Source organism: Electrophorus electricus, chromosome 1 (genome assembly GCF_013358815.1).
Source record: "Electrophorus electricus isolate fEleEle1 chromosome 1, fEleEle1.pri, whole genome shotgun sequence".
Classification (NCBI taxonomy): domain Eukaryota; kingdom Metazoa; phylum Chordata; class Actinopteri; order Gymnotiformes; family Gymnotidae; genus Electrophorus; species Electrophorus electricus.
The window spans coordinates 24244643-24272473 of NC_049535.1; the positions used below are offsets into that span (position 1 = coordinate 24244643).

At 38.8% G+C, this 27831-nt stretch overlaps 4 protein-coding genes across 9 annotated transcripts; all 4 read left to right on the forward strand.

Annotated features, from left to right (window-relative positions):
* The first annotated feature begins 1970 nt into the window (after positions 1-1970).
* Positions 1971-5589, forward strand: LOC113574318 (coiled-coil and C2 domain-containing protein 1B-like). Its single transcript, XM_027005143.2, has 5 exons — positions 1971-2045; positions 4297-4406; positions 4760-4841; positions 5267-5341; positions 5499-5589. The coding sequence occupies exons 2-5, from the start codon at positions 4308-4310 to the stop codon at positions 5579-5581; spliced, it is 339 nt and encodes a 112-aa protein (XP_026860944.2). The 5' UTR covers positions 1971-2045; positions 4297-4307; the 3' UTR covers positions 5582-5589.
* Positions 5590-7407: 1818 nt separating this feature from the next.
* Positions 7408-9748, forward strand: LOC113574378 (coiled-coil and C2 domain-containing protein 1A-like). The gene is made up of 8 exons (XM_035531815.1): positions 7408-7547; positions 7649-7707; positions 7795-7846; positions 8050-8146; positions 8458-8548; positions 8685-8816; positions 8900-8955; positions 9290-9748. Exons 1-8 carry the CDS (start codon positions 7502-7504, stop codon positions 9312-9314), a joined length of 558 nt encoding a protein of 185 aa, XP_035387708.1. The 5' UTR covers positions 7408-7501; the 3' UTR covers positions 9315-9748.
* Positions 9749-13171: 3423 nt separating this feature from the next.
* Positions 13172-21369, forward strand: slc25a23b (solute carrier family 25 member 23b). Of its 5 annotated transcripts, none has more exons than XM_027005198.2 (10): positions 13172-13806; positions 15868-15991; positions 16377-16489; positions 16572-16718; positions 16810-16968; positions 17247-17393; positions 17626-17739; positions 18715-18882; positions 19151-19301; positions 19497-21369. In XM_027005198.2, exons 1-10 carry the CDS (start codon positions 13606-13608, stop codon positions 19673-19675), a joined length of 1503 nt encoding a protein of 500 aa, XP_026860999.2. In that variant the 5' UTR covers positions 13172-13605; the 3' UTR covers positions 19676-21369. The 5 variants fall into 5 exon arrangements, with proteins under 5 accessions (XP_026860999.2, XP_026860995.2, XP_026860996.2 ...); XM_027005194.2 differs by having other exon boundaries at positions 16377-16464; positions 16607-16718; XM_027005195.2 differs by having other exon boundaries at positions 16377-16464; positions 16607-16718; positions 19407-19580.
* Positions 21370-22881: 1512 nt separating this feature from the next.
* On the forward strand, positions 22882-27640 carry znf207a (zinc finger protein 207, a). 2 transcript variants are annotated; one of them, XM_027005219.2, is made up of 11 exons: positions 22882-23024; positions 23586-23712; positions 23796-23934; positions 24032-24205; positions 24450-24525; positions 24610-24680; positions 24772-24932; positions 25278-25358; positions 26102-26320; positions 26646-26802; positions 26923-27640. In XM_027005219.2, exons 1-11 carry the CDS (start codon positions 22984-22986, stop codon positions 27081-27083), a joined length of 1407 nt encoding a protein of 468 aa, XP_026861020.2. In that variant the 5' UTR covers positions 22882-22983; the 3' UTR covers positions 27084-27640. The 2 variants fall into 2 exon arrangements, with proteins under 2 accessions (XP_026861020.2, XP_026861023.2); XM_027005222.2 differs by lacking the exon at positions 25278-25358.
* Positions 27641-27831: the final 191 nt, after the last annotated feature.

Here is a 27831-nt window from a genome sequence, read left to right on the forward strand (position 1 = left end):
TGGGTCTTTGCCAGCTTGAGTGAACCACCAAGCAGAGCAGTGAGGAAACCATACTCTTGGAATGTAAGCCTCCTGCATATTCTAACCACTAATCCTCCCTACTACCCCATATAGACACATATGTCAGTGACCGCCTAAAATTAGAACCATTCCTTCTACTCCAGGCAGCAGCAGAAAAGCTTGAAAACAATAAACAAAGATGACAAGATTTAACAGGGACTGAGCAGCACACAAGCCTAGAGACTCCGAGAGAGACAGCAGATAAAAGTTAAGCTTGTCACTCTACAGACATTACTATCCAAGTAGCAGAGTTTTTTTTAAATGAAATGGAGATGCAGGAAATGTTTAGAGGTCCTGGGCTCCATTTTTACAAGGGTTTTATAACACATCAAAATCTTGAACATATAGCACACAAACCACTCATTAGCATGTACATTAAAAGTCAGCAAATGATTGGCAGTTTTTATTGACCAATGAGACAGAAAGGAAAGGCTTTGAACACACACAAGGAAGCAGGACCTTTGGCATGGCAGGCACACAGTCATAACTCTTCCCATAGCCATACTACTAGAGGTCATCTGAACATAAAACAATGCTGACAGAGAGTGAACAAAGGGGGGAAAAAAACACATGGCTGGAAAGTACATATCAACAACAGTTCTCTCCATTTGTTTCTGATACTACAGGCTAATGTAAACTCCATAATCAGAAATCAGAAAGGGGGCAGGGGGGGAATCACATTTTCTGAATAGCTGAACATGGAACAGAAATAAAGACCTCAGTTAGGTTATTGGTTGGGGATACATAGCTTAGTGAATTATGAACTAACATTTTAAAAATAGTAAAAAATTAATACATGAATGTTAATTTTATTTTAGTAATTTTCAATTGTAAACATCAGAAATTGGTTTTATATGCAGTTGGTAGTACTATTTTCACTAAAAAATGTCATTTAGTATAATTATTATTGTTTCAAGCTTATTGATTTATTGCTTTGACACCTCTGCCCATATACACAATCTACAAAATGTCATTTTTAGTATTCTGTTTTGACTTGGTTTTCAACGGGATTTTTACACTGTAAAAAAAAAAAATTTTATTAGGCTGAAACTGCTAAAATAAGATAGAGTCCAAGTGTAGTTTTAGAATTAAGAATGGGGTAAAACTCATGTTACTCTGAATGACGGATACGATATCTTCTCAAGGAATGTTGATAAATAGTTGCTTTCACTGCACGCAAAAAGGCACAAAGAGGCTCGAAGAGAACAAGCATAACCGCATTTGAAGGCTATATTTATTTGGTGATTTTTATTTTATCTTAACACGATGTGTATTTAAGCTGGGAATACAATATGGTCAATGTCAAGCGTTCCAGAACAGGCCAAAAAAGATATAGTAGTCTAGGTTATATAGCCTCATGCAATAATGTGCATTGCATCAAAATACTGTATTTTTAATACGTTATTTTGTGTATATATACATATATTATAGGTCTATATTCATATACGGTATACCAGAAAGGTCTTCGGCACCATCAACAAACATAATGAAACCTTTCAATAATAATGTTAATGAGTAGCATATCTCACCTTGGCCTACTTGGCCTCTGGACCACGCAATTTGTCGCGTCATGCGCGCTCAGCTACCGTTACCTTGGGCGACAGAAAGCGGGAATCAGGAAGAGAACATCGACTTGACAGAAGAATAATACCAAAACATAAACGTATGTAAAAATAGATTTTTTTTCCCCCCACAATGCAAACAATTTAGCTATACACGGCGGTGTCTCGTTTATCTTATCTGTTGTTCCATTACTTCACTCACAGAATTTGCCTAATTTTAAGGTCGCTAACAAGCTTCAATTTAAATAATTTACTCATGGCGAATTTCGATTTTTAGTTGGATATATGTAATATGAATGAACTACATGTAAACCTAACTTCTCTTGATTCTAAATCTGAAAATTCTCTGAGGAAAGCTTCATGACAGAGAGTAAAGATTCATCTAGGTGCCCCCTCATCGAGATATCATCTCAAGACAACCAGGTAATATGAGGCATAATGTCTGATAGAAAATACTGCGTAGCTATTGTTATTGTTTTTAAATTCACATCGAATCTAAACCCGTATAATGATCTCCTTTATTTACATAATAGTTTCAGTGTCACCGATAATTTGCCGTGAAGCCTTATGGTTTGGCTTTCTGCACATCCCGATAATGTCTTTGTGTTGTATTCTTCCTCTTCCTGCTTTGAGGTGGCATAGCCAGCTGTAAGATTAAACACTGTTATAAGCAGTACAGGTGTTTACCTGCGGGTGAATCTAACAGAATATCTCTGTTACTGTAAAGCCTTTTTATGTCAAGAGCTCTGCTGTCTATGTCACCTACATCTATCATTATGAGGGAAATTAAACCGTTCACGTCTTTCATAGCAGGGAAGGAAGAGCTGGCATGTTCTCCCCCAGAGAAAATTACATGTTGTGTAAAGCTAACCTTCATCTTGAGATAAAGAATAGAGATTAGAAGTGTGAATCGTGAAGATGCTGAACTTGATTAGCTGTTCAGGCATTGTTTTATTTTTGAACCTGTGACTATTTTTAGACTGTACTGAGGCTGCTGTCTGCACTGCAAAACTTTATAGTTACTCAGATGAGGTAAAGGCACAATAAGAACTGCTGAAACTGCGGCAAAACTATCCTGGGCCACCTCTGAATTTACTATCATACAGCATGGTAATAATAGATATACATTTTATCAGGAGTGAAGATATTGTCTTTGTTACTTCAGTACTAAAAACTGGCCTGCCAGTGGATTTAAGTACTATAAAACTGTGAAAGTGTATATGTTTCGTGTAGAAATGTACTCTGTAATAAATGAATGGCTATTCAAAGCACTAAATCTCCTTATATTTTGAAAAAGGCATTAGTAAATTGATATACATTGATACATATGTCAATGTATGAGTCTTGTATTATAAAACTAAATGAGGTAAGATTAGGGGTACCTTCTTTTTCATGATTTTAATTAAATCACCATTTAAGTATACACTGCCTACACTGAAGGTAATGAGGTCCATGCATTTTTCTTAGGGGCAAACTCTGAATATGGTCAGATGTACGTTTGTCATGTTATAAATTTGTAAATAAACAAATATAAATTTGTTTATTAGTAAATAAACTCTTCACTATGTATATTATGTTATTATCTCTATGTATGGAAGACATTTCAGTTATAGGAGGATGAACGAGACAGCAATGAAATCATATGAAAACCACAATAGATGTCAAAAAATACTATAAGCTATAAGCCTCCTACCTGTTTTGGGGTTGGTTTATTATTCAGAGGTGACTGTACTGTCAGGTAGAAGAGTGTGAGGTTCCAGGAGAGAATGGACTTGATCATCTAAGTGACCCAGCAGAGCTAGTTTTCCTAGCTGTCAGAGAGACTACACCTCCATCACCAGAAGCCTCCTACACAAATGAGCTACATCAGCACAATGTTTTGTCGATTCCTAATTCAGCAACCTCTCAATCAACCTTTGGATGCTCAGGTAGGAGTGCAGGCATTGTGATCAGTTTGTTCAACTCCTGTTTGCCTTCTACCACATTGAATGAATAAACCTTTGCAAAAACAGAATGTCTTATTTTAATCTGTGTATCAGTGTTTACCATTAGAGACAAAGAAAAATTAGATTGAGAGCAGGAAGACCCATTGTGCAGCATGGAAGAGAAAATTCTTTTGTATTTGTAACATGTCCCTCCCTCTTCAAAAGAGTGGGGGAGATCCCTGTGGGAAATCAAGGGGCCTTCTTGGATAAATCCAGTTTATGTCAAAGTGCATGTAACAAAATCCTTACTATAGTGAATGCCACTGTTCATTCCCATAAATGGAAAAGTACAGCTTATAATGATTAATTGTATGTTTGGTAATGAAATGTATTGGGAAGCTCTGTAAATGTGATGTCTTTTGGTCGGTGTTGATTTATAGTTGGCTATAGATTACACATTTCCAAAGGCTGGGAGTGAATTAGCTATTGATCTGCTGGCTGAGTCATATAGTGCAGAGCAAGGTTTGTGAAGTGTGAAGATGATGCTGGTCAAAGTAAATTACAGTTTCTTATTAGTGTTAATGAATGGATGATGTATATGACAGTGTTCTGTGCTCAAGTTCTACCTTTTATTTTGTTGTTACTTATTAGTCTGTAATATAGATTTAATTGTCTTGGCATTTTTAGATTTATGTTAGCAAATCTAGATGAATACTGAGTGGACACTTTTGTATGGTTGTGTTCTTCAGAAACCACACTGATGGTGCTGAGTAGACAGAAGGAATACAAGTTGGCTGATGTCCAAGCCAAACAGACAGGAGACATAGAGCAGGTCAAGCATTACTGCATGATGGCGAAGGTATCACCTGTGTACATCTCTCTTCTTCTTTCTCTCTCAAACACACATGTATTCTTTATCCTTTTCTTTTTCCCACAAACACAAACATGCACACATACAACTTGGCATGAGAACTGAACAGGCGTCTTGGTGCATCTGTCCCCGCCCCAGGCAGTGGGCCATGGATATGGGTCAAAGCCGTTAATCCTGTGAGGTCCATCAGGCCAAACAGCCATCGTAACTTCAGCAGACACAGCAAAGCCAGGCAGCATGCACTGCTGATGGATTACTGTAGTGGCATGCAAAACAATGAAGTCAATAATGAAGGTCATAAGTCAAGTTAATGGTCTGTCTGGTCTTGGTTTCTCTCTTAGCATTCTCAGAAATTAGAGTCCACTGTGGAAGCTTCCAAGCACAGTGAATTTGAAGATGTCCGTTCCTTTCTGCCCCCTCCTGGTAAGACTTAGCAATTACTTATACATACAAAATCAAGTGATTAAAAATGTCTATCAAGGTTTTGATATGATTCACAGAAATCCAGGTGTTTCTTAGATGGCTTGCAAGCTATGCCCTTAGTCCTGCAGTAGGTGGCCTGATCGGCAGTTGTATCTGTATCAACAGCTGTAAAGGTCACACTTGACATTACCAAAGTGTTAAGCTCGAGGGGAAGTTCTATGCAAAGGGACTTTGAGTATGTTTGAAGTTAGAACAGGGTCTCTGTGGGGTGCTCAGAGGAACATGGAGGGCAGAGGGCAGCTAATAAAGAAAGCGGTATGAGGGAAATGCAGCAGCATGGAGACCAGCGGCTCTCCATTTCCTTCCTGATGCTCCACATTGCTCTCTGTCTCCTTCAGGCCTTTTTGATTTTTTCCCTCCTTCAGAGGGTGTGCTGGATGAAGAACAGAATGACTCCCTGCAGTCCACTGATGAGCTCCGTGCTGTGACCAAAAACAGCGGTAAAGAGCAAATGGTTTCTCCTCCCCTCTTTATCTACTAGTCTTCTCCTTATATACTATGGCCATTAAACACTTATGTGCTTTCCATCTCCTGTCCTAATGATTAAGACTCAGTTACATTAACATCTTGTTTTACATACTCCTCTGGCTTTTGCAGATTCATTTGGCGATGAACTTCAAGTAAACCACACCACTGTCTCGGACCAGGAGGCAATACATGCTGATCCTATTATGTTTTGAAGACTGGAAAAACATTAACAATGATAAGCTATCTCCATTGGGAAATAGACAACTGTGAAGACATAAATAGTTTAATTTGGATAGAAAACTAGTCATACTTTTCAAACCCCTCTATAAACTCTAAATTATTTCACAGCATTGTTTTTTAAAAGTGCATTAAGATGGCTGATACATGAATTAGATATCCATATGTCAACATGTACAGTGCTTCTGCACTTGCGTTCTAACAGTTTGTTAATAGGGTCTTATGTTGTTCCAGTTGTCACAAGTTTATTAGGAAGGACAGCTCACTGGTCATGCCTGATTTGTAATTTGGTAGAATAAAATGAGATGAATTTCATTTTTGAATATCAGTTACCTAGAAATAGCATCTGAGATAGCATAAATCTGAACCTCATAGTGCATTCCACTTACAGTCAGTCTATCCTTGCCAATGTTTCTGTGTATTTCTGTCTGTATTCTCAGAACTCCTGCAATCTGGACATGGAATGTGTACTTCCTTCTGAACCCTTACAAAGCTCTTCTCTTTGCCTTGACACCAGTCATCAGTACAAACAGCTGATAGAGTTTCTTCGCCAACAAGAGGAGGTCGCAAGAAGCACATTTCTTAGGCCCATATCACATGGTCGAGATTTAGATTTAAAATGTGTAGACATTTGCAAATTATAGTATTTTCAGGGTCAGGGGTAGTTTAAAAGATTTAAAAATAAATATATTCAAGTATGACAATATCTATGCAGTGCTGTGTCTTTTAAGGTTTTTGAACCGTTTTAAGCTTTTTTAAACTAAAATGATGTTATCTGGTTCTTTCTCTACAGAAGTGCAGACGATACTGCCAGCAGTTTAGCCATATGGGTAACATCACAGAGACAGCCAAGTCAGTAACATTCATCCTGATCTGTAAATGTATATTGCAGGTACATAATTTGATATATTTTTTAAAATATCCAGTATCTAAAAGTGTGTGCCGTTCTCTTTCAGATTTGAGAGTCTTGCAGAAGAGTGTGTCTGTCATGTTGAAGCTTTGAAGTTAGCACTGGTCAAGGGATATCCAGTCCCAAAGTTTCATATGGAAGATCGTGCCTTTAATACCTTCAAGTAAGAAGTTCAACACACAAGCCAACACACCAAAGATACACATAGACTCAGTCTTAAGATAAAAAAAACAAAAAAAAGAAATTCATTACTCATGGTGAAACCAAGCCACTGTACCAGTGTGTTGGCTTCCCCCTTGTGGCCAGATTATCTAGTAACGTTCTGTCTCCATGACAGCTGTCAACACTGTGTTCATATCAGCAGGAAGCATGTGATTTGCTTACCTGTATTGTGGATATGTTGTCTGTAGCTACCTGACAATGGCGATCATAAATTTTTTAGAAACATTACAAAGTTTATAAATTGTATGCAATTAGTGAGATTAAATTAGACAAATTCTCTACATTTAGTTAGGTAATGTTTTAAATACATCATAGTTAAGCTGTATGAAACATAAATAGTTTTGAATAGATTTGTTGTGCCAGTATGTTTGGAGATGATGACTTTCATAAGAAATTACTGGCTATTTATTAGAAATTACTAACGTGTTAATATGAATGGCCAGTTAGAAATGTAAAACTATGAGTCAGTTATCGTGGAGCCTGGTTGACAGAAGTGGACTTTGACTAATGTGCATCTAGGCTACCATCCTGAGACTCATCCTCAGTTCTCTCATCTGCCCTGGATCAAAGACACACACGCATGCGCGCACACACACATACGCACAGACAGACAGACAGACAGACAGATAGATAGATAGATAGAGACAGAGAGTGCAGAATAATACAAAATTAGCTGTGTTCATGAGATGTGGGAACCACCAGACTTGAACTGGTTCTAATTTTCCTTTTCAAAAGGATTATACCAGAGCTGAGTAGAAGTGAAATGCTGTTGACCATAGTGAGAGGGATCAATTTACCTGTTCCTGGAGGTACTAAGGCCAATTACTTGTCTGCTTGCTCAGTTACTTTGGTTTTAATGATTTTTTTTTTCTGACAAGTGTGTCATTTGTAATCAATTTGATTTTAACAGGTATTTCCCTAAATGATTTAGAGACCAGTGTGCGCTTCGAGTTTGCTTTTCCTAGTTTGGTATGTTTTTCCCTTTACTGTTACTGTTCAGTTCATATTCATATGATTTAGTGGATATGATAACTGTTGTGACCTATGCATCAAAAGGAGGAGGCTCAAAGGGATCAGACTCATTCAGTAAAAAGCTCCAGCAGTCCAGGTAATTCCCATAAGAGCCCAAATGAGAATATAATTCATTATAATGCCAAATGACATTTGACTGATGATATGATTGAATGTACCTACTAAAATTAATATTTTGGGTATGATGACACTTATATGTAACATTGTCTTAAGACTGTGTGAAGTAGGGTGTGAAGGACTATGAAATGCCTTTTGCTGCTCATTGTGTACTTTCGTAAGATTTTGGAGAGCAGTTTGTGCTTCAGATTAAGCGTGGCCACCGAGGCTTCAAGAGAGTCCTGTCTAAAGGCATCAAGTTTGAGATCATTCAGAAAGGGTGAGCATCCATCCCATGTTAAATCCATACTCAGGTAGCAAGGAGCTAATTCTTACTGCCAACCTTATCTTTATAGTCCACATTGCCCAAATTCAAACATTAGTGTCACAGATTTATAGTTAAAGATTAAGTCTACTTCAAGTTTTTAAAGAGGGTTCTGCTCTTTTGTCCCTCATTTTTGTATGAGCCTATTAACTTTAGAAATAAATTTACAGTCTTAAATATTTGTTCAAATTGCAATTAAAATGTTCTTTTGAATCACTAAATTAAATTACTAAAACTTGGAATTATCTCTCTCCTTTTATATATAGAACTCTGTTTAGGACTGATAAAGTGGTTGGCTCTGCTGAGCTGAAGTTGGACTCCCTAGAGAGCGAGTGTGCGATCAGACAGCTAGTAGAGGTTATGTCTGATAAAAATTACACCATTATTTTGTTACTCATGCTTTTAATTTAATAGAAAAGGGGAACATAAAGAGATGTCAGGATATAGGAAACATGATTGTTTTTTGTTTCATGTTTTATTCTGTTTTAATTAGGTGTTCAAACGGCGAACTCCTTCAGGAGGACACCTTGAGGTGCGGGTAAGGATTCGGGAGCCGTTGGGTGGACCACAGTCCCACACAGTAACAGAGAAATGGCTGGTTTTGGACCCCCTCACCTTACCACTGGTACCAAATTAGCAATACTGTTCTCAGCATGTTATAGTGTTTATACATGTCTGACCACAGTCCTCTGTATTCATCATTGCCAGGTTGTTGCTTCCAAGCCCCAGATTCAAGACAGCACTGTGAAACGTGTAAGTAGCAGGTAAGCCACTTAAAGTTGCTTGGACTGTTCTATACTTTGCATCATTGCATCTCTGTTGAGGTTCTGGTTCTTTCTTTCTTTCTATCTATCTATCTATCTATCTATCTATCTATCTATCTATCTATCTATCTATCTATCTATCTATCTATCTATCTATCTATCTATCTATCTATCTATCTATCTATCTATCTATCATCTATCTATCTATCTATCTATCTATCCATCTATCTATCTATCTATCTATCTATCTATCTATATCTATATATATATATATATATATATATATAATGTTCTATTTTGACTGTATCTATTAATACTCCTTGCTTTGCTCCAGATCTGCTATATGTAGTGTTCTCTGAGAACAACTGCCCCCACAGTCGTCCACTCCACTATTTTGTCAAAATATTGCACAACTCCGAGGCTTGACAATTTCATATGAGACTGCCTGATTTTTTAAACACTGGGATTTTTACACACTTTAACACACTGGGATTTAGTGCAATGAGTATGACTGCAGGCAAACAGGTATGATTTGCAGAAATCAATTCTGCCTCGGTTCTTCTTTGGCCATGTAAGACTGAGTTGTCTTAGTTGTGTTGAAATCACTGAGTTGTGTTTCCCCAAATTGGGAGAGCTGACGGGAGAAAGGAGAGCTGATTTTATCTGCACAGCAATGAACTCAGGGATCTACCAACATGGGTCACAAGAAATCCAGAGTGCCTATTTTTGACATATGATCATGTTTAGGAATACATTTCATTGTGGAATGTACTTAGTGAACAGTTTGATATTTTTCCAGATCACACTGTTATGCCTGTGATATACATTTATGTCAAAAATAAACATCATTTCAAATTGTTCAGTTTTTCTTATTCCATTAACAGGGAAGGTTCTAATCATTTTTCTATGACAGCAATATGAAAAAATGAAATACAGTACTTTGTGTCAGAGGCTGATGAGACTATATGAGCCTTGAGGTGACATTTCTCCACAAGAATTTGTTTTACATTTTTCAAGCTATATGTACTTTAAAGGGTAGTGCAGTTTTGGTCTGCAGTTTACATAATACTAAGTCTTAAGCATAAGAATACCTTACTTGTCTACATTATCCTCATAGCTCAAATACAACCCTAAAGAAACCAGATTTGTACACCAAACATGTCGTAGTTGACTGACTTCATGTGGGTTAAGAGAAATACTATGTAAATCATAGAATTCCTAATGAAAACATAGAATTCATATTAAAAACATAGAATTCAAATAAAAAATGAACTAGGCCAAACTGACCTAAATCTAGGCACAGTTCAACTACATTAAGTCAACATGTTGAAACCATGGACATAAGGCTCATTAATGGAACTGCTCCCCACCAATTACATGGAGAAAGGACATGTTATTGTCATTTTTAAAAACTTGCGAACTTTTTAAGAATACATGTGCAGTGCAATATTTGAAGAATTGCCTGCTTAGCTTCTGAAAAACAAAAAACTTTCTAATAGCAAGTAGTCAGATTTTAAGAATGTTTATACAGACAGTTCTCTGTTCAAGTTTTTTTTTCTTGTCTGCTCAAAATTATTGATATGGTGTGCCAGCCGGGATTGCTTGTGCATACACTGAAGTCAAATACAATGCACTGCATAGTAGTTGGCCACCTCTGTGTAACACCATGGGATGGTTTTACGCCTTGTGTGTCTTGGCATATTAATGCCGACTATGCAGTGCTGCCTTCTGTGCCATGAACAATCTATCAGCAAGTGTTGAGAGTGTAACCATGACAACATCAGACAGCAGTGGTCCAAAAGAGAGATCAAATAGGTGAGAAATTAACAGCACTGAAGACGAAATATGATTTGTTTTAGAGGTTCTTGAGGTTTCTTCAACATGCAAATTGTTAAATCTAAGCTAATTCATATTAACATTAAAAAAAAAAAAAAGTAAGACTGTAAAGGCTGTTTAGGTGTGAGCTGGTTCTGACAAAGACATAAACATACCGATTAACTCATGTCATCAAAAACTCCCTCCCTTCAATATTCTTGTTGACCCTTCTATTAGAAAATGGCAAAGGATTGTATCTTTACAGTGGTGTTTTCCATTCCTGCAGGTACAACCCACTACATAAAACATGACAGGCTTCTCCAAGCTTGTCTTTCTCACTACTGCCAGCTCCATGTAGCACAATCAATTATCTAACATTGAATGTGACACCCAAAATTACTCTGCTCCAAGTCTTTTGTGATATGCCAAAACCTTCAGTAGATTTGTCTTTCATTGCCTGGCAGCCACTCAAGGTCTCAGCTGTGTCTTTCTGCCCTTTCTCAGAACTGAGCATGCTTACAGTCCTGGCCAAAGTCCTGTAGTAAAATCATGCTTTTATGCTTTTGAGGAGGCTGCATTTTGGAGTGGTGTAATGCTGAGTTGCCTGAGCGATAACTCGACAGAGCTGCAAGACTAGCAGTGGCATTGATCCCCTGCCATTTACTTTGTTCTATTACTATTTATGGCAGGGCTTCAGGGGACTTGACATAAGACATTCTTTGTGCCTTGTTTAACCATTATAGTATAAGTTCTTCCGAGCAGGCTAATAAACCGGCATATCTATATGAGTTTTTTCCCTGTCAAAAATAACAGGAATGTTTGGACAAGAGCATAGGTAAATAATCGAGATAAATGTAGACAATAGAGAGAATGGTAATGATTGACTGTTACAAAACACAATGCTGATGAAGACTTTGATTTGACTTTTAAGAACAGAACTTCAGACTGGGTGTGAATGACAGATTATGATGAAGTCTTTGATTTGTTGGTTCTGTACATGAACATGCTGTACCTGAGACGAAATAAGAAAATTAGGTTAAATTTCAAATTGCTTTAATTTGATGGTATATAAGCCATATTATGATGGCTTATATACCAGCCCTTTTTATATGAAGAGAACCATTTCAGGGAACTAAAATGTCTATATTCCAAAATGATTTTAAAAAAAATATAAATATATATATATAATTTATATACACACATACATACATACATATATAAAATGACTGAAGTCTGCAACCCAAAGGCATCTGCAAGATGCTCTACAAGATCCGTAACACCATCTGTAATGCCATGTTCAATTCATGCTTATTTTCAGTGTTGTCTTCAAAAAGCAAAAAGCAAATGAAATTGACATCTTTCCTGCCTCACTGAGTTCTGTAAAGATTTCTGGGTTGCCAGAATATTGTATTTTATATACAGTGTGTGTGTGTGTGTGTGTGTGTGTGTGTGTGTGTGTGTGTGTGTGTGTGTGTGTATATATATATATATATATATATATATATATATATATATATATATATATATATATAGCATAGCATAGTAAATCCCACTTGTTAACAAAATAAGGTGCTAACATGCTTACCTTAAAAGTCTTAAACTTACACATCTTAGTCAGATTTTAATTATCTCCGTAAAAATATGATTATTTGACTGCTTTAGATGGGTTGTGAAGGGTCATAGCAAAATCCCTCGTCCTTAATCTTGTCCAATCCTACAAGTGCTGATTCATTAGTTTCCAGTCGTTTCATCACTGCACAGTGGATCTACGTCATATATAGTCCATTCTAATAATAACTAATGCGCTAGTATCAAAGCGGGCATTGTTGCTTTTGATTAACCCATAAATTACCACTCGCCACTTTATTGTGTCTCCTAATTGTGTATTAGGAGACAGAATTAAAGATTTACCTTCAAATACATATTATAAAGTTATAAAGTGTATACAGTTTCTGGAGGCTAGGTGATATTGGGTTAGCTTTCATATATTTGAATACACATTAATGGTGATATGAGAGAAACTTATTCAGTAGGCCTGTAATGCACTTCACTATAACCCAGTGGAAATGCGCCCACCTCGAATTGAATTTGTGATTAGTATAGCCTAATGACAACTCTTTGAGCTTTTTGAAATAATTGGAAATAATCCTCATTTTAAACAAAACGTATTTACAGAATTTATCCAAACTCTCAATTACAGTTATTTCAAGCCGGCATGATGCAGAGCTAAGGGAAATAGAACGCTTACAGGGTAGCGTGTACTCATAGGTGAAGTGTCCAGTCAAACAGGTTCCTGAAATTGTGCATGACTGAGTAGGTTACCCCCCCCCCCCCACCTCTCCTATAAGCACAGGTGATGATTTATCCATGCACGATACGTGGTAAACGGGGCATAGTCCTTGTGCTCGTTCTGGATACACACGCAAGCAACGACAGGACGAAGATAACTCCTAGGAATTAAAAATAGGATATTAAGCATCTTCGGCAAGAGTCGCTGTAACGGATACAGGCATTAATATTACACATAGAGGCGCACATTTACACTGGCACAGAGTTTTGCCCATGCCAACAGGATTAAAGATCTCAGCAGTGCAATTTCTCTGCGGCAGGTCACTGTACTGGATTTTAGTTGGTGCACTTCCGAGGAATATTATAAGGGAACGCTGACAGGTGAAGTGCGCAATCGTTGGTGACGGAACCCAAACGTAAATCCTCTTGAGGTGAGTTGAGGTGGCATGACACCGTCCCGCTTAGTTTAATAGACTGTACCAGCCTCGATTCGTGAAAAGTGATATTGCCCGTTTGTAGCATAACTTGTGGAACTCCCGTTTTCACATGGGTGAAGCAGGCTCTCGCTTCCCTTTTGAATGGACCCGAGCTCGCTGTCAAGATAACGACGTGTCTGAACCAGAGCGAGAAAAACGATGGGCCGAACTGTTCGATCAACTGGATTTAAATAAAGATGGTAGAATAGACATAAACGAACTTCGTGCTGGACTGGATGCTTGGGGTGTCGTTCAAAGTGACGTAGAGGAGGTAAGCAATGCAGATCCGTAAGAATACTACATTACATAATCCCAGTTATCATTTATACTTGTAGAAAAGGGCTGCATCAATACGTCATTAGAACTCAAGCTCAAAAAGGAAAAGAAGAAGAAAAAAAAAGATCTTTGGTTCGTGATCACCATTATCAGTGTCTAGATCCAATCTCAAAACTGTATTAGTCCATCGAGAACGTCAAATGAAAGTCAAAGGGGGTCTAAAGGTTATCAATGACAAGTAATCCATATGTAATTAGGCCTTTTATTAGTTGACACTAGACGTCCGGTTTTAGGCCGGACAGTCCGGTGGTTCAGCTCGCTGTCCTCCGTTCGATGGAACGCCTGGACTGACACCTGTTTGTCATAACGTTACTTTTGTAGTGAACCAGTAGTTGTTTTCCATTGATTAATATTACTTTACATTGTCAGTATGTTCACATACATGCCGAAACAAATATTTGTATTTCATTGGTTGTCAGTGGTCAGCACATCCTTTCCTTTCAAAGAGTAGAAAATATGAATTTCATGCCTTCTCTACACTGCTAGACTTAAACAATGTAAGTAAGTGGTAAGTTTAGTGAGTAAAATATGAATTTATATGACGGATTTCAAGATCAGATTCGTCAGCAATATTAGCTAGCTAATTAACTTATGGTTTTAATTTTGTGTGTTGTAGTGTTATATCTCCGTACCTCCGTACCTCGTATGTCCTTCTTTTTTTGGGGTGGTGGTGGTGGTGATGATGTCTTCCTTTTAGGGGTTATTAAAGTGGCAACTCTTCTTGACACAGTTTGTGTCGCGATGTAGGCTACCCGCAGCCTTATCATGTGACCCCAGTGCTATTTTAAATGTCACATAGGGAGGAGAGCACATGTTTCAGTATCACGTTAACAAGTTTTACGTCATTTCTGAAAGTGCAACTTCCGTGGGAACGCTACCTGATGTTTTATTCTAAATCAGGTAATTGACCTGTCTTAATAATTCAGAGGTGTCCTAATGTTTTAGAGACTAAAGCTATTCAGGCTTCACCTTATATCCTGTTTTGCAGTTTCACTGACTGCCACTGCCATGCAAATTTTACTGGAGTTTGGAGGCTGTTGATCTGTTTTTAAAATCTTCTGAGGAAGCTACTTATTCCTTAAGCAACCTTTTCTTTTTAAAAAAAAAAGATTTTTGATTTAGCATCTTACACTATAGGGTCACTTCCTAAACACTACGGGCTATTAATAGAATCACTCCAGTCTGACACTGTCTCTACTTTCCTCACATTCACTCTCTTTTCCTTTTTTTAACAATCTCACACTCAAACAGTATAGCGACATATACGGCACAGAACACAGAGACCTTACAGGAATACAGTGAAGAGGCCTTACAGGCACAGAACACAGAGACCTTACAGGAATACAGTGAAGAGGCCTTACAGGCACACAGCACAGAGACCTTACAGGAATACAGTGAAGAGGCCTTACAGGCACACAGCACAGAGACCTTACAGGAATACAGTGAAGAGGCCTTACAGGCACACAGCACAGAGGCTTTCAGGAACCTGAAATTCAGTTATTAAATTCTAAAACTTAAATGCTTAAATTCTAAGCATTGCTAAAATGATTGAGGTAAACATTGACATGACTGTTCCAGGCTATCTGTTATTACAGGTAACATGCAGAAACAGAAGTGTGCACCCTGATAACAAAGACCCGGTTCATTGATTAAAAACTCAAACTGATGAATGAAGAATCTAATGATACATTGATTGTGACGGTTATCATGCATTTGGATACTTTAACCTATAGAAGAAAAATATACTGTGAACACATGCAAAAAAAAATAATTAAAATGAATTTCATATGAAATATGTAATGTCTAATAGAATACACTGTTTCTCCCTCCAGTCTCCCATCCTTCACTGCTTCTCACTCTTGTCTCCAAGCCTTCACTGTTTCTCACTCTTGTCTCACAGTCTTTAATACTTATCCAGGGCTTCACTGCTTATTTCTCCAGTTTCACAGCATTCACTGCTTCTAACTCCTGTCTCACCTGGCTCTCATTTCTTCAGATAGTGCGTGTGAGTGATACCAATCGAGATGGACAGCTGGACTTTGAGGAATTCAGCCGGTATCTGCGCAACCATGAGAAGGAGCTGAGGCACATGTTCTGCAGCTTGGACCGTAACAACGATGGTCTGTGCACTGTCTGCACACATATCAGTCTGCTCTCACTAAATAATGGTACTCTGTGATGAGACTGATAGAACAAGCCATAATTCTAAACCACAGCATAGGTTTATTTAACATTATAAGGCACCCCATATTTAACATTATAAGGCACCCTGTTTTCTGGATTTCTCTCTGAACAAATCAATATCCACCATATATTTTAAAAATGTACTCACATGCATACCTGCAAAATCAATAAAATAATGAATGCTTTCTACTAGCTGTATTTTTGTTATCCACTTATGGAGCAGTTCAAATGCTGGGTTGGGATCTGTATTTTGTTCTTTAGTACTTTGTCAATTTTATCAACTTTTATGCAGAACTTTCAGTATATTTTATGATAATTCAGGTCACATAGATGTGGGGGAAATCCAGCAGTCCTTGTACACCTTAGGTGTGAAGGTATCTTTTGAGGAGGCCTGTAGGATACTGCAAAGGTTAGTCATCAGAGAGAGGAGGCACATAAAGCCTTTTAACTTTTGTTAATTTGGCCTTTTTCTATTTTTTTCATCAAGATAAGGTTTTCATATAAAGTGGGCAAGACATTATTCACCCTTTATTTGCTCTGCTATTATCCAGTATAGACAGGGATGGCACCATGACAATTGACTGGAATGAATGGCGAGACCATTTCCTGTTTAACCCTTTCCACAAAATGGAGGACATCGCCCACTACTGGAAGCACTCATTGGTCAGTTTCTGAAATTCAAGGACAGTCTTGTTATTTGAATCTTCAGGGTGAAGAGAACCCCATTATTATACTGCGATGAATGTTGCTGTAGATGCTTGATATTGGAGAACAGCTGACTGTGCCGGATGAGTTTTCTGAGTGGGAGCGGAGGACAGGGTTGGTCTGGAGGCAGCTGGTTGCTGGAGCAATAGCGGGAGTTGTGTCCAGAACAGGAACTGCCCCGCTAGATAGACTCAAGGTTTTTCTTCAGGTATAGTCAGACCATATGGTCACAGTCCTATCATTTTTACTGATGGTTTGGAGAGTTTGCCAATAAAAATGTTTCACTTGCGCTCGTGTTCAGTCGAGAGAGCGCTATTGTATTTGAATAAAAGAGTATTGAACTGGGCCAGGTTTTCCATTGTAATGCTACAATCATCTTAAATGTGTGTGAGACAGAGAGAGTGTTCAGTCTGATACTTACTCTACCAATTCAGTGACCTTTGTTCCAGTACTTTTGGAAAACCTGGCCCTGCCTTGTTCCTGCAGGTTCATGGCTCGGGTGGTTTTAGCTTATGGACTGGACTGCGTGGAATGGTGCGGGAAGGCGGCGTCAGGTCCTTATGGAGAGGCAATGGCATAAATGTATTAAAAATCGCTCCCGAGTCTGCCATAAAGTTCATGGCCTATGAACAGGTAAGACAACTCACTCTACTCATGTCTGTACCTAGCTCCTTCATTTCACCTGACCTGCACAGCACGCAGTGGTGTGCAGTGAACTCCTCCCCTTTAGGAGTTAGCTTAGCACCTAAAAATTAGGTACACCAGTGGGTGGACATTTCTTTTTGACATAAGGTGCTACTTTCCATCTCCACTACTGTCCTCACCTCCATGTCATATCCATTTCTTGTCCACCTCATGTCTGCAGATAAAGTGGGTGATTCGAGGCTGTAAAGAAGGGGGCACACTGAGGGTGCAGGAGAGGTTTGTTGCTGGCTCACTGGCTGGAGCCACTGCTCAAACCATCATCTACCCCATGGAGGTGAGAGTGAGAATGTAGGGTTAGGTTATTGTTTTTCAATAATGTATTGGTGTATTATGGCGTTTTATACATGGATAAAATACATGGAGCCATGTATTTTAATTGTCCTACAGTGCTCAATCAATACACATGTTAACATACTTTATGCAGCAAGAATAACCAAGACAAATTTGCAGTTTTAAAAAAACTTAATCAAATGTACTTGTGACTAGCAACTGGAATGCCATACCAGAATATAAAAAATGCACATTTGCTTGATTAGGTTTTTATTTTTGCCCCTTTCCCCCTTAAGGGTTTCAGTTAATGGTCTCACACATATGAAACAGATATCATTAGTTTCTAGCTGTGAAAACATCTGCTACCTTCAGGAAGCATCTCATGCTCCCCCAAAGCATGAACTGGTCATCAAACTGCACCTTAGGTTTGAGCTTAGAAAGTCATCTTGGCCACCATGAAAACAACTTAATTTTTAAAATCTATTTTCTATTTCAAGATTTAAGACTTTATTTAAACTTTAACAGTAAGAGCTTACTGTCAGGTACATAGAGCTGTTTGATTAGCAGTTAGTGAAGATCTGGGAGTTTCTGGTAGCTCCTGTGAATCTTGAGGAGTTTTATTTGATTCACAAGGGGCAGACTCACTCTCTGGTACCTGTCAGTCTGTGTGGTGAAAATGAACTTCTTGTGGTGCAGCAGTGGAGCAGTGAGATATAATCACAATCAAGGCCATTCATTTAGAGATGTTAAGAGCAGCAGGACGTTATTTCCTTTGTTCCAAATTAGCATCCTGTTCCACCTTTGCAGTCTCTCATCTGCTTGCTTTCCTCTTCTCTCATTTATTTACTATCCTTCCATTTTCTCCTCTCCTGACTGACTGAAATATTTGCTTTTTTTCCCCCCCACACTCTTTTTGTTCCTTTGCATATTGCTTTTGCTGCCGAACTCTTTCTGCCTGCTATCCGTTCTACTCTCCTAGGTGCTGAAGACGCGTCTTACTCTACGCAAGACAGGGCAGTACTCAGGGACAATAGACTGCGCCAGGCAGATGCTGCGTAAAGAAGGGGTTCTGGCCTTCTATAGAGGCTATGTGCCCAACACACTGGGCATCATTCCTTATGCTGGCATCGATCTAGCTGTCTATGAGGTATCGATCTAGCTGTCTATGTGTGAAAATGTCTTTAAAACATTGTTAGGAGATGTTATCTCATGTTTTTTCTGCTAATTGCCTTTTGGAGTGGGTACTGGGTCAGTGCATGAGTATTTGCGTCTGTGCCATTTAGTCTCTTTCAATTGCCAGCTGATAAGTATCTTTCTATCGCTTTTTTCCTTCCCCTTTCTCTCTCTCTCTCTCTCTCTCTCTCTCTCTCTCTCTCTCTCGCACTCTCTTTCTCTCTCTCTCTTTCTCTGCCCAGACTCTGAAGAATGCATGGTTGCAGCAGTACTGTACAGGTTCAGCTGACCCTGGGGTTTTGGTGCTGCTCGCCTGTGGCACTGTGTCAAGCACCTGTGGTCAGCTAGCCAGTTATCCACTGTCCCTCATCCGCACTCGTATGCAAGCCCAGGGTGAGTAAGGGCCAGAAAGTTGGACAATACTGATGGATGACTGATTTTATGTAATGAAAAATCATTTGTACAATACTGTTATTTTTATCTTCTTGTGTGTTTCAGCATAATATTGACCTGGATTGGATCTTTAAGTATGAAAAATGCATCATTGGTGATTAACCAGGTTCTCATTATGTACTTGATACTCCCCAGCCTCCATAGAGGGTGCTCCACAGCTGTCCATGTTGGGTCAGTTCAAGTATATAGTCTCCCATGAGGGTGTACCAGGTCTCTACCGTGGCATTGCCCCCAACTTCCTTAAGGTCATTCCTGCTGTCAGCATCTCCTATGTAGTCTATGAAAATATGAAGAAAGCTCTGGGAGTGGGCTAACAGACACAGCAGCCAGGAACTGTGAGAAGAAGGAAGAAATGGGGCAGACCTTAGAAACCTACTTCTCATATAAAGAATAAGCCAAGTAGGTTTGGTAAAGCCTTTGGAACAAACAAAGAGGATCCCTGAGCAATGTAGTTATCGAAAAGTACTCAAAGAATGGAAAGCAAATCCACATTGCATACTGTGCTTTTCTGGTTTTATATTACAGTGGAATAGATGGAGTCAGTTTGGTTTTAATGGAAGTGTGGAAGTATTTATTAAGAGAAAATTCCTTTGATATTGGCAGCTACATTAAAAAAAAAATTTCCCAATTACCTGCAATATCTGTTTATTAAAACAGTTTTCTCTAACTGTATGTGCATTTCCCCTATGTTGTACATGTACATGTAACCGTGTATTTCTTGTGTGATTATTCTATCATACATCACCCTTACAGAGATTTTTTTTTCATTGGGGGGGGGTGCCCAAAGCCTGCTGAAACCTTATATAAAATGAAACAAACACCCACTGTCCAAACATTTCTGCTGAATGAGACTTAAACTCTTATGTGAAGATTGAAGTTCCTGATTTGTGTTTGTTATGTGAATGTACAAATTGTAACTTGTTTCTGCAAAGTATTTTTCTATGCTTAATATGTGTTTTAAAGATATCTAAAGGAGCCTACAGGAAAAACAAATTCTCTGGGTCAAACAAATAATTGGTTTGCAATTTCAACAAAAAAGTTAACTTTAGTGACCTTAAACATTTTTACCTCCCTGTTTTGTTTGTCTTAAGTTTCATCTTGTGGTTCTCAGTTCTTTTGGAGGTACATTGTTTAGCTTTAAAATGATATGGCATTGAGCAGTTAGCTAATGCTGTTAGGATTGTTTACTAGAGAGTAAATACATTTGCATACATTTATGCTGATTGTGGTTAATGCTGAAAATGTTGCACAAACTTATGTCTGTTCTAATAGTAACTCAAAGGTTACAAACCATTTGAATACACTCAACTAATGTAATTTTAAATGATCAGAGACTTGCTTCTTTAATATCGTATTAAACTTGTCCTTGCCTGACAATTATGTTTTTATGGAAATTTGAATAAGTCTTCTGCACTTTTGCAAACAGACTATACATTTCGTGTTCTCAATCTGCTATTCATATGTGGCATGCTGTGTGAGAATAGAAATGAATAGCCCTTTATGGAGGGTTGTATGAGATTAATGAATGTTATCATTCTGTGTGCTGTGTGCACATTAATCTCTGTGAAAATGAGTTAAAAGTGCTAATGTGACATCAGTAAGGTTCCATAATACCTAGTGGCCTTGTGAAAGAAGGACTATACCACAACGAATGGGTTTCATACATTGGCCTAATACAGTATGTAAAATGTATCATTAAAAATGTCTCATTAAAAAAGTATCAAAGCAAATATTTGGAGGTTACAAATATTCCCTCAGTTAAAGTTAGCAAAAACTTAGAAAATTCAATTACAGCAGCTATAAAATTTTAGATCAGCAATGGAAGCATGTGATTGTCTACATGCCTTGGAACTATGAATATTCATCTGTTTGCTTTATATTTCTGTATCAAACCATAAATGTAGGCAAAAGAGGAACAGACCTGAGAGAAGATAAAATTGTGGAAGATATGATAGAACGTAGAGTAAATTTCATGTAGAGTAGTAGTAAACCCATAATGATGTGTAAAATAAAATTTAGAAAATGTAATTTATACATATTTTATAAATATGTATTTTGCAATATGTAAATATTACTGAATGCAAAAGCTTTGGGTAATTTGTGTTATATCCAACTGTATGTGTGTTTGTCTTCCCTGTGTTCCAGGTTTTGCCTCTGACTTTCTTGTTTTCCCCATTCTGATCCGTACCAGGTTTTCCAGTGAGCTGGGGCCCATGTAAAAGGTAGAGGAAGGGAAGACAGCTCATTTTAGTGTTAATTAGAGAAGAGATTGGTGTTTTGTTTTGTTTTTCGTCCCCTCTTCTTCTTCTTCTTCTTCTTCTTCTTCTTCTTCTTCTTCTCTTCTCTCCCCCTTCGTCTATTGTGATTGCTTGGATTCTCCTCTTGATTTATGGTTTGTTTTGTCCCTTATTGGTTTGGTTGCTGGTTAATTTGTGTCTTGTATATATTGTCCTGTATATAGTAGTTACACATTGGAGGTGGGTAGTGGCTGCGGATTTATCTCTGTTTATACCAGTGTAGTCAGTGTGTGTTTCTTTTTGTTAGCTTAGTCACTTGTCTTTTTGTTACTAGTGTGGTTTTCTTTATTGTGTTGGCCTGGGCCACTCCTGAAGCTATTGCACCAGTTTCTTGTATATTTCTGTATCTGAACACCAAAACTTATAAATACACTTGACCTTGGCTGTCAACCTGTTTGTCTGGTTTGCATCCCATTATTCATTATTACCACTCTTGCACTCAAACCCTACGTTACGACTTCCCAACCTAGACAGGGTCGTAACGTTTGCAAGTTTGTGAAAGCTTGCCTTAATAAAAACAAATAAATAATGTTTTTTTATCTTGTCTGAATTAAGGCACTAAGAGTAGGATGCTTTGTAGTGGTGCTGTATTTAAGAGCCATGTGCTATTAAGAATTTAAGATAGTACTAAGCGCACACACACACATGCACTGACGATGTACATAATATTCAGTTGTGTACCTATCAATGTGGTGGTGATTTAGCATTTTTGAGCTGTAATAAGTTATCAAACCTGCAATTGCATGATATATTAAAATATATATATATATATATATATATATATATATATATATATATATATATATATATATATATATATATATATATATATAATCAGGGTAAAGGGATGGGTGTGAATCACAGAACTATGGTGGCATACATAATCTACCGTTTAGCTTTTTCTGCAAATATGTGTAGGTCCACAGTTTATGGTTAGGCCAAATCCTTGCTGTAAATTTCTTTACACAAATGCTGTTCTACATATTAATCTCCAACCACGACGTAGACAAAATGTAGGAACGTTACAGAAACACGTACTGTAGAAAAGTTAAAAACAACAACAACAATAAAGATCTTAAATATATTTTATATGGAGGTTTCAGATGCTGTTGGTAATTAAAACTTTTTTCCCCGTAAATTCTTCACTACATGCTCCGGTCCTGTTAGAGGCAGTATTGCATCTCTTGGCTAGTTAGCTAGCTATTTCCAGGATGAGCGACGCCAGCGTTTCACATTTACGCCATTTTCTGTTGTCAATGTTTAACTGACCTAGTAGGTTAGTTACTTCTCGGTGATTTTGAGACTTAAACGTACTCTGCTTAATCATGGGAAGGAAAAAGAAGAAGCAAATGAAGCCATGGTGTTGGTATCCTTTAATAATAGAGTACTAATCTTTGTTCCAGTATTTTAAGTGAAAATGTTTGTTTTGTCGTATTAGCGGGCTAACTAGTTAGCTAAGCTAACAATCTTGTCAACAATGGTTAATAACTTGCTAGCTAGCTAGCCACTAATATTCTAATCTAATTCCAGCTGGCTAGATAGTATTATGAATTTATTTACCGTACGAGTTACGCAATAAGATTGCGTGTTATTCTTATTATATAGCTACAATAATGTTATTTTTAGGAGAACTAAAAAGTAAAGCAGTGTTCGCTTTATGAGAGATTATTTACCTTGCTGGACTGACGCTAACTAACGCAAGGCAAGTCGTGCTTTTTCTGTCACGGAAATTAACAGAGTTTATATCTATCAAATGGCTGGCTTGTTTGCTTGCTAGGTACTTCATACGATACCTAACACTCTTGCCACCGCACATTGTAATTAGCTAGCTACAAGATCACATTTTTCCTAATAAATCTCTTATCAGATCTAACTTAAATTAGCCCATCTTGCTTCAAGCGAACGTAACCTTAATTACTATGTACAGGTATTGTAATAGGGATTTTGATGATGAAAAGATTCTCATTCAGCATCAAAAAGCGAAACACTTCAAATGTCACATATGTCATAAGAAGCTGTACACTGGTCCAGGCCTGGCCATCCATTGTATGCAGGTGAGAGATTTGATCATTTTTTATAACCGTGCATTCCATATTGGTTGAGTGACTTGATCTTAAGAGTGTGAGTGTGTGCGTAGGTTCACAAAGAAACTATTGATGGTGTTCCCAACGCAATACCTGGGAGAACAGACATAGAACTGGAAATTTATGGAATGGAGGGTATTCCAGAGAAGGATATGGAAGAAAGGAGACGTGTGCTTGAGCAAAAAACACAGGGTATTTCAGTGTCTGTTGTAGTGACTTCCTCACCTTTTATATTTTGCGCTATTTCTCTGGTTAAGAGAAATTTCCCAACACTGTTCTTTTGTCACAGAAAACCAGAAAAAAAAGCAGAACCAGGATGATTCAGATGAGGAGGAGGATGATGAAGAGGCAGGGCCCTCATTCCAGCAGCCAGCAGCACAACCCCAGGCTGCTTATGCTCCAATGACACAGCCTGGTATGGCCCCAGTTCCAGCACCAGGGATACCACCTGGGACCTACTCGGGTGAGCTGTAATTTAAACTGGTTGACAGAAGTTATGATTCACTGAAGTGATTTTCAAAGTTGAGGAATCACACATGGCTAAATGTAGTTAAACCATTATCTCTTGTATTTATTTGCAACATTTTATCATGTGATGCATTATACAAGTAATTCAGAAAAGTTAATTTTAAATAAACGTTAGAAAGATTTTAATACATGCCTTTGACATGGTTCAGTCTTTTTTTTTCTTTTTTTTTTCCTTTCAGGAATGCCTCCGATGATGCCTGGCGTGCCTCCTATGATGCCAGGGATGCCACCGGTCATGCCTGGAATGCCACCCGGGTGAGAATTTTGAGGCCCTACTATAGTTGCCCATGGCTGTGTCATGTAATGTGAAGTACTGATGCTATTGCTGTTTAAACACAGTATGATGGCAATGGGTGGGATGATGCCGCCTGGACCAGGAATGCCTCCGATGATGCCAGGCATGCCACCAGGTAAAGCAGCCTCACCATTGACCATTGTATAGTGTGTACATGAATTTACCGGTTGTGGAAGATGCAGCTAATCATTTGCTGCCTCTGACAGGCATGCCTCCTCCTATGGGTCATCGTCCGGGGGTGAACCACCTGCCTCAGGCTCCTGCAGCCACAGCCCCAGGCATAATGCCCCGAGCAGCCACACCTGCAGCCACAGTGGCCACCCCACAGCCTGCTGTAACCAAGCCCTTGTTCCCCAGTGCAGGACAGGTGCGCGTGGCCCTTCCTGTCCTTCACGTTAAACCACCCTAGCAATCTGATATTAATGGCACCCACATTAGTCTATCATGGGTTATTGCAAGATTACAGTACGTTATTTTATTAGATGAATTGTTTAGTTAGCTTGTCATCTAAATTTGCGATGAAAACCGCTGAGACTTACAGTGTAAGATTAACGTATTGACTGATCGCTAATATTTCTAGGGCCACTTTTAAAGCGCATAAGGTTATATATTGTAAGCATAACCTGATTTGTAGGAGTGAGCAGCTCAGTGGAGTGTATGATGGAGCTGTGCTGAGGGACTTTGCTCTTTGCTCTCTCTCTCCGTGCTGCAGATGGGGACTCGAGCTCCCAGCACTAGCTCAGCCTCCTCCGGTGTGGACACTTTGTCAGCACCCTCTAAACCGCTGTCGCAAGTACGCAGCAGCCTGCTGACCTAGTGAAACTAGGCTTTTTGCAAAACTATTAATGGCATGCAGCAAATATTCTCAGCTGGTCCATTTGAATTTCAGGGGGAATATATATATATATATATGTATGTATGTATGTATATGTGTATATATATATGTGTGTGTGTGTGTGTGTGTGTGTGTGTGTGTGTGTGTGTGTGTGTGTGTGTGTGTGTTTGTTTAAAGGCTTTTAAAGCGTTGATCTCATTCCAAATTTAAAATCTTTCAAGCATTTCATTGACCTGATGCATATGCTCCTGAGTTGTTTAAATTTTCTCACATGCCTCTACAGTCATAAGTGAGAAGCACTCATAATGTAGTGCTCATGCCTGTATTTTCTGAAGCTGTTTATTAGTGAATGCCCAGTAAGGCTGTACATCCCAGCTACTGAAGTGCTGTCCTAGAGGGTCACAGCACTGCATAATGAGTGTTATTTCTGCAATGAAACTTGTCAATGAACTAAAGTAATTATCAGTTGGTCAGTGTGACCCTCCAAAGCCAGATTGAGTAACTGGTGTAAATAATTGGCACTGAAAGATGGGCCTATGCTTGCCTTATTTGTGTTGCTTGAGACTGCATGTCTACAGTATATGTTGACTTTCCTAATTTTATTGACAAAAATGCTATAGTATTATAAGTGGGTTAAAACAAAGCCTTTGTGGCTCTGCACACAATGTTTATGGCTCATTTGGAATCCTGCATGTGTCCAGGCTCAGCAGGGTGTGTCGGGGGCAGTAGCGGGCCCTTCTGCCCCGTCCTCTGCTGCTCCCAAAGCCACATTCCCAGCCTACAGCCAGCCCACGGCCCCTGCTGCCAACACTGGCAGCACCGTGGCCAAACCTGCCACCCCTGTCACAAGTAAGCCTGCCACCCTCACCACTACCAGTGCAAGCAGTAAGTTGATGCACCCTGATGAGGATATATCTCTGGTAAGTACACAGATGTAAAAATCTGTTCTTCTGAAGTAAGTAATAAGGCCAGAATGCAATTGTTGGGATAGTTGCTAAGGTGTGTTGTAAGTGTGATGCTGAGCTTATTTTTGTCTACTAAAGTGTTGGTGGAATTTTTTTCTTTGTTGTTTAACGCAAATCAAAGTATATCTGATATTATCTGTAACCAGTCACAAATTGTTACTATCAATATTCAACTTAAATGATAGTGTGTATATACAGTGAGGTAAAATCACTGTTATGTCTAACTGCTCTTTGTGTCTGCGCTGTTGTGTGTGCGTGTGTGCGCGTGTGTGTGTGTTAGGAGGAGCTACGCGCTCAGCTCTCTCGCTATCAGTGTAAGCTAGCGAGTACAGGGCAAGCCCACATCAGCGCCCCTGCCGTCGGAACACTGGGTGCTGTGGTGCCACCTCAGCAAGGCGTTCCATCACAGCAGCCAGCAGTCAGGCATTCCGTGCATGGTACAGTGCCTCAACTTTTTCAGTCCTCATCATTCATTCATCTCATCAGAAAAAAAAGATGAATATTGGTCAGCATTTGTTCTATGTGATATACTTGTCTGATTGTGCTCTTTTTCTCAGGGCCATATGGCGCCCCACCACAAGCAGTACCTGGATATGTGCCAGGTGGGATGCCTCCATATGGCCAAGGCCCCCCTATGGTTCCTCCTTACCAGGGAGCCCCTCCAAGGCCACCAATGGCCATGAGACCTCCTGTAATGTCCCAGGGAGGCCGATATTGAAGCTCCACTGCTGGTCTTCAATAGGTTTGGTGATTCAACCATTTTCTCATCTAGTGGTGTTGTTAAAAAAAGCCAAATCATTAAGAATAATTTTATTCAGCTCGTCTAATGAGGAAACGAAAAAAACAACTCGTTTACGCATGGGACTTTCGATTTTGGATAAGGGTTTTTATTTGGACCTGTGAGATGTTGCCGGTTATACAGTGTGGCTTTTTTTCCTCCCCTTATGTTCCGTTTAGGTTTTTAGAAGTGAAGTTTAGTAAGTATGGTTCGTAATAATTTGAAGCGGCTGGAGTAACGTGAACAGTACAGCACCTTTTATCAAGGCAAGTCTTTGTAAATATACTACTGTACTAAACGAGTGAGGCCTTCACAGCACCTTTAGGTGCTGTTGGACTTCATGTCCCCAGCTTTGCTTGGTGAGGGCTTCAGTTAGCAAGCACTGTTTTTGTTTGCCTGCTTATCGTCATCTGCATAGGAAATCTCACAAATAGGTTATGTGAACCATCTCTGTATTGTGATTATGCAAATTGTAATAAACTATGTTGAAAACTTAAGACTGTTTCTTCATGACAGAGGGAAGGACCTCTCTCCAAAAAGGTTTGTACTGAAAACCAGTGCATGATTGCAGTGATCTATGCAGTTTCCAAGGTATATTTTGTCATAGATGTGATACCGTGTTGCAGGAGAGGTTAACAGAAGTTCTGTTACTACCTTCACCTATTCAGCCACATTCGTTATACACTGC